The 6,826-nt window shown below is 34.3% G+C and overlaps 1 protein-coding gene across 2 annotated transcripts; it reads right to left on the bottom strand.

Annotated features, from left to right (window-relative positions):
• Window positions 1–5,557: 5,557 nt before the first annotated feature.
• On the bottom strand, window positions 5,558–6,416 carry LOC25482675 (uncharacterized). Of its 2 annotated transcripts, none has more exons than XM_013611266.3 (2): window positions 6,260–6,416; window positions 5,558–6,172 (listed from the first exon to the last, which is right to left on the bottom strand). In XM_013611266.3, the coding sequence occupies exon 2, from the start codon at window positions 6,158–6,160 to the stop codon at window positions 5,777–5,779; it is 384 nt and encodes a 127-aa protein (XP_013466720.1). In that variant the 5' UTR covers window positions 6,161–6,172; window positions 6,260–6,416; the 3' UTR covers window positions 5,558–5,776. The 2 variants fall into 2 exon arrangements, with proteins under 2 accessions (XP_013466720.1, XP_039690012.1); XM_039834078.1 differs by having other exon boundaries at window positions 5,558–6,169; window positions 6,260–6,336.
• Between the last annotated feature and the right edge of the window lie 410 nt (window positions 6,417–6,826).

Raw genomic sequence — 6,826 nt, 5'->3', positions numbered from 1 at the left:
CATGGAGGAGTCTTTGGAGTACCCAATCATTACTTACGTTGGGCTATAGATGGAAGATTGGTAATGGCTCAAAAATAAATGTGTGGTCAATGCCTTGGATTCGCAATCTCCCCTCGCACAAACCTTCAACACCGCCGCCTCCTAACCTTGAAGAGCTCACAGTCAATCAGCTCATGAATCTGGATCTGCTGTCATGGAATTATAATCTGGTGCATTCAATTTTTGACCCCCAAGTGGCTGCAGCTGTGACATCCATTCCCCTTTACACTAGACCGATGGAGGACACTAGATTATGGAAGGTATCAACAGATGGAAAATACACCGTAAAGTCCGCTTATCGCATTTGCGCTGATCTTCTACATTCATCCACTCATGCGCCATCTAATCCCCCATGACTCTCTGGAACATGAAAATTCCACCACGTGTTTGTTCCTTCCTTTGGCGTCTTGCTCATCAATGCCTTCCTACCCGTGTTAATCTCACCACCAGGGGTATATCATGCGATGATACGTGTGTGATGTGTGAATCATTGGCAGAATCACACATGCATCTATTCTTTGTGTGCACTAAAGCTATGGACTGTTGGGATCGTATTAATTTGGGAAACCATATTCGCGAGCTGCTGCATCGGGCTAATGATTTTACTACTATGTTGTTTGATTTTCTTGACAGGTTACCCTCATATCAACAACATGCAGCCGCAATGTTACTTTGGAGTTTGTGGAAGAGTCGTAACATAAAGTTGTGGGATTCTTTAGACACTACTACTGCTTCAACTGTTTCTAGAGCGAAGGATACACTTCACGAATGGAGATGTATGCAACGAGCTAGACCTCAACCTCAAAATCAGGACCACATAATCTCTTGGAAGAAGCCTCCAGAAGGTGTCCTAAAGTGTAACATCGATGCCGCAACTTTCAGCCATAACACTGTAACAGGTTTTGGAATGTGCTTTCGAAACTTTAGGGGCCAATTGTTAATGGGGAAATCAGCTCTTCTGCAATCATTTGGTTCTGTCCTAGAAGCTGAAGCTGTTGCTATGCTTGACGCATTACACACGGCAATTACAGCTGGCTACCATGATGTCATGTTTGAAACGGACAATAAGATTCTCGTTGATGCCATCAACTCTTCTTTTGTTTACCTTAACGAGTTTGGCAACATTGTATCACAGTGTAGAGATTTATTGTTTAGTAATTCCGACTTTGTAGTGTCGTATGTTCGGAGGCAAGCAAATAGGGTCGCTCACAACATAGCTAGAGCATCCTATTCCCAATCTAGCCCCCATATTTTCTATAATGTACCGCTTACTTTGCATTCTTTGATTATGAATGAAATGCATTAACTTTCCTTTGCTCAAAAAAAATAAATATTGAATAGTAGAGGTAATACCGGCTATAACAAGATATTGAATAGTAGAGGTAATACCAGCTCTAGCAAATCCTACTAACTATTGGTACAAGAAATACTAACACACAAGGTCTTTATTTATAGAGGGCTGCTAATTTACACCCACCTAAAAACACTAAGGTGTAAATTAGCAAGTTACACCCACCTAAAATCATTAAGGTGCAAGTTACCAACTTACACCCATTTGATTATTTGCACTCATTTTTATAAATTTTATCAAATTGTTTACACACACCTCACTAATTTACACTCACTTTCATCTTTCTAAAACATTGTTAATTTGATTATGTAATTTTTTTTTTAAATTGTCGATCTTGGATTATTTTTTGGTCGCAATTGTTCACAAACAATGTTAATTTTCTTAAGCCATTGGTAGAACTTCAAAAAAAAAAAAAAGAACTGTTAGAAGGGAATCTGCGTTAAACAATTAATTAAAGGTAGAAGCTATTCTTTCGAAGAAAAGAAGAGGTAGAAGCTATATTAACAGGAATCAACCAGCAACAACAGCAAAAGTTGGCGATGTTTTTTTTTTTTTTTGGTTGGCCTGGGTTCGATTTGAATAGTTTACGCAACTGAACTAAGCTTACCAGGACACCGATGTTTTTTTGTTTTCAAACAAAACTAAAGTTTTTTGCTTATCCTTTATCTAATGCAGGATTTTTTTCCAACACAAATTCAAAACATTTTTTTTTATATAAGCAAAGAAAGAGGATAAACATCAGGAGACAATTCTTATTTAACCGTGGAGAATCACACATTTAAATCCACAATTTAACATATTAAGTTTCTATTTAACTATCAATTGAGTTGTACTTATATAAATAAAATAAAAAATTATTCTATTGTGGAACACATAAATTTTGGGGCTCATTTTCTTAGTTTAAATAAAAGCTTTGTCTTACACTACTTAACAATGAGAGTGAAATTACTTCACAAATTACAATATCTTCTTTTTTGGGTTCAAGGAAGAAACTAGAAAGGGTATTTAATTTCCTGCAAAACCATGTCAAAGAAGTTCATAAAGCGAACTTGCAAATAATAATAACCCAAAAAATTTGAAAAAAATATACGCAAATTATTTCAACTAAATAGTTTATTGCTTTAATAATTGTAATCAAACCATCCAATTTTTTTATTTTTCTAGCAATTAAACAACAAATTACATTATAAATGACTAACAACAACTACAATAATATTAACACTAAAGTAAAAAACATTTTATTAACAATAATATAGAACATTTTATTACAAATTTTCTTGTCTAGGAACCAAATCATTGAATTAACAAGATATTTGAGCACCTAATAATTAAGCATATATTAGCAGGGCACAAATCTATCCATAAGCAAACATATTGTTGACTCTGAAATAGTTGCAGTGTCTCTATGAACAGCTATGATCTCCTTTTGAGATTGCATTCCGACTTCTTTCTCTTCTTCTAAACCATCTTTTATCTTTTTGGTCATAACTTTTTCTTTGAGCTTGGCTAATTCCCCAATCCATACTTCTACCATGGCTGACATTTTTCTCAAAATCAAGTATTTTAGTCACTCTTAAAAATTGAGCAAAAAAAAATATTAGTTCCACTTTTTTTCTTCTTTTTGTTGAGCTTTCTCTTTGTTTTGAATGATGGTTGTAATAGAGCTATATTGTGGTTTATATAGAGACTAGGAATAATGAGAATATTCATTTGGGATGTGGATGTTTTGGATCCTCTTGGATTCATGGAAGGAATACACCAATAGGATATTCGTTCCAATAATTTATTGGCTGCTTATTTATTTATTGATTTTTCTATTGGTTACATTTTGAGAGAACCACATCTCAGTGTTAAGTTACATGGTCATGATACAGGACAACGCAATGGTCTTAATTATAATACTGGTCCATATAATACACTATGCAGCCATTAACTAATTTGTCACTATGTTGCCACCCTTCTCTTATTTGTCACTATGTAGCCAATAGCTTTTGGAGCCCAAAAATTGAATTGCTCATTTTTTGTATGATTTCGTTGCTTTTGATTCACATAGGTTCCATCCAGGTCTCCGAGGTGCGAGCTTTGTCAGACATTAAATTTGATTATATATGTGTTTAACGATATGTGTTGTTGATTGTTGTAAAAGAAAAAGTCAATGAAGGTTGACTTAGTTGATAAGGAGTTGATTCATCTACAAGATTGTGGATTCAACTCTTGTTACCGATGTCAGGACTTCTGTAAGTACCTCTCTAAGCTCTCTTTGAGCCTTAAGGAATTTTATTTAAACTGTATGAATGGAAACAATCAATGTATGATTGGAATATAAATGAATTTGATAACAATCATCCTTTAGAATGATTGAGCTAATTTCTTCAATATCCTTTTCCATCCTTGTAATTTTCATGCAAATTCTAGAATTTCTTTGAAGGATATTAGTGTCTCTTAGAAGGCATCATAATGAAATTGTACACTGATTTGCTGTAATGTTAGCTTCATTGGAATTTGGAAGCAGCTACGATTACAAATGTTTCACTGATATTAGTGTCCCTTACCAAAACAGTTTCACTGCAACCCTATTTTTTCTATTTTAGTTTCCTTTCATTGATGTTGGATTATAAATGTTTCGGACTAGCCCATGACCCATCCGAACTAGATTTCTGCACTACAGACCCAACTCCATGAGCAAAACGTCACTGAAGATCAACGACTGCATGATCTCAACTAAACATTGATTCGCATATCACGGCGATATACATTCCGACTTATAACTTTCTCAACAGACTTTCCCACCATTTTACCTGGGCAGTTCAATTGTATTAGGACTTTCCTTCCACCGGAAGCAAGGTGCCCACTATTCATCATATCTCTCACTCACCTCAAATTCTTGTTGACTCAGAGTGTTGGAGTGTGTACGAATACACGTATGCCGCCCCAATCAGAGACTTCAAGTTTCTACTCTCCTCACTTCCGGCCACCTCTCAAGATCCACCTCAGATCAATAAACATGAGGTTAGTACTATGGATTCCTGCATTTGTCCTAAAAGAATCCCCGCGTGGTAATGTAGGCTAAAAGCGTATATAATTACCTGTGACACCATTTTTCGAGTAAAGGTATGTTGATGAATATGTAATTTAGTTGGATATTTTGTGTAACTTCAATATTTCAAGATTTGTCTGCATCAAAACATCTATAAATTGTACCATTCACATATTAGTTTACTGTATATGAGAGACTTTACATATCACAATAAAATTGCAGACTCCACTATGATCAATGAAGGTTATCAGCAGACCAATTCACATTCAACCACAGTTTTGGCTATACGCCCTGTCTATAACTTTTTACAATAATGTAAGAAGCGTGCTAGACTATGAAGCACAAATACTCCTCGGATTAGGAGTTTTCCGATGTCGAATATGTATCCGGGTCCGTGTCCATGTATGTGCTTCGTAGGTCGCATGTTCAAATCTTGTAAACGGGCTCTCTGCTTGGAAACTAAGGCTCTGTGCACCTACCCTCACCAGAATCCCTGAGCCTCATGCACATGTACACCCTAATGTAAGAAGCATGCTAGCTCCAGATCTTGTTTAATTTAGAAATACCCTTAAAACTGGTCTATTTCAATTAGAGGAAATACTGAACTCAAAATCAAGTGTTATCAATCACTACTGGTCATATGTATGTTCCATTTTGAGAAATTTACAAAATAAATGAAATCAAAGAAAACACTTCAAAAGGTGTCTTCATGAATTTGAGATTCAAATTAATATGATGTGTTCTTACATGATTGAAGGTGTTTTTTCATGAACTAGTACATCTTTTCATTTAACTATTGTTCCCTAAACAATCATTGAATGATACACTTAATACAAATCACCTTTCAATTTTCAGTACTATTTGTAATTTTCAACATAGATACAAATATAAAACTCAGCAGCTTCATAATAATTACAACAAGAGATTTTTTTTTTCTTGTCATGCGCCCTAGAACATTTCGGATAATATAATCCGAACCAGGTGGGAAAAGAAACTCTCTAATTACAATATCAATTCAAACAAATTTCTTATTGAGGCTACATGTGAATATACTATTCTTCAAACTTTCCAAAAACATATTAAATACATTTTTTTTTTCAAACCAGTTAGTATATTATTAGACATAGATATTCAAATTCCCAACCAATTTTGAAGTAAAAAACCAGACAGCATTAATGTGTACAATTCTGTCTCAAAATAAAAATTCAAGTGGTACTACTATTTCAAATACCTCCAAGAACAATTGAGTTCTACATCATCACATCAAGAATCAAACATAACATACAAATTGTATTTTTCTTCCTGATATAAACTTACATTACATTATTACAAATATATATGAAAAATTCTTACTCAGCTTCTTCAACAGCAGCTTCAATTCGAAGAAGAACAAATCCAACAGCAACACCAACAAGAGTAAGTCCATTCATAATAGCTGCAATCTGAAAAATCTCACCTGCAGCATTACATGTTGAAGAACCTGCACCTCCTCTTCTTCCTCCATTTGATGGATATTTCAATGAACTCATCACTTTTGCAAAAGCTTGTTCAGTGCACATAGGAACTCCTAGTGATGTCACAGTGCTGTTCTGTGCTTTCAATCCATTGTATGAATTCAGTCCTGTGATAAACTTGACATTGTTACCCTTCTTAGTACTCCTTGATTTGGTTCCAATAACTGAGCTTCCTACAACAGTGATTGTAGATGGAGTTGTTGCTGAGGCTGTAGCCATTGTTATTATTATCTGTGAAATATGAAAAAAGTTTAGAAAAATGAATTGATATATGCTATAAGGAAATGAAAAACAATATGATATGAAATATGAATGAACCTTGGTTTGTTGAAATGTGTGTAGAGTTTATGTTATGGGAAGGGAGTTTTGTATATTTGGATTAAAAGGGAGAAAAGGATAAGGTGAGATGAGTATGGTTGGTTGATATAAGAAGAGAATGTGATAGATTGTTTGATGATACGTGGCTTACAACTCTACTTGGATGCTGGCCATCAAAGCTATGTTGGATTGGAACGTAATCATCTTCATTGCCAAGTGGCAACTAAGTACACTCATTTTATGAACCTTTTGTTACTTGCCTTTTTTAGCATCTATTTTTACTTTTATTTTTATAAAAAAGAAAATAAGTTTTATGTGGATGTAAAAATGTAACATTAAAGAGTGAGCAAAAGCAATAAGTCAAGATATTTGAACTATATCGTTATTTCTTGATTGTCATCTATTAACTGAAACATTCAAGAAATATTATTAAAATAAAAAGAAATCTAAAATAGACAAGAGAATAGAATCTATCCAAGTAAGATTGTTTTACCAAAGACCAATAGAAGCAATCTTGTCAACACACTTGTTGCTCTCACGGAAGATATGAGAAATGTAAATAAAATG

The sequence above is a fragment of the Medicago truncatula genome, chromosome 1 (assembly GCF_003473485.1).
Source record: "Medicago truncatula cultivar Jemalong A17 chromosome 1, MtrunA17r5.0-ANR, whole genome shotgun sequence".
Classification (NCBI taxonomy): domain Eukaryota; kingdom Viridiplantae; phylum Streptophyta; class Magnoliopsida; order Fabales; family Fabaceae; genus Medicago; species Medicago truncatula.
Note: the sequence above shows the minus strand (reverse complement) of the source record. Positions and strands in the feature narration are given on the sequence as shown.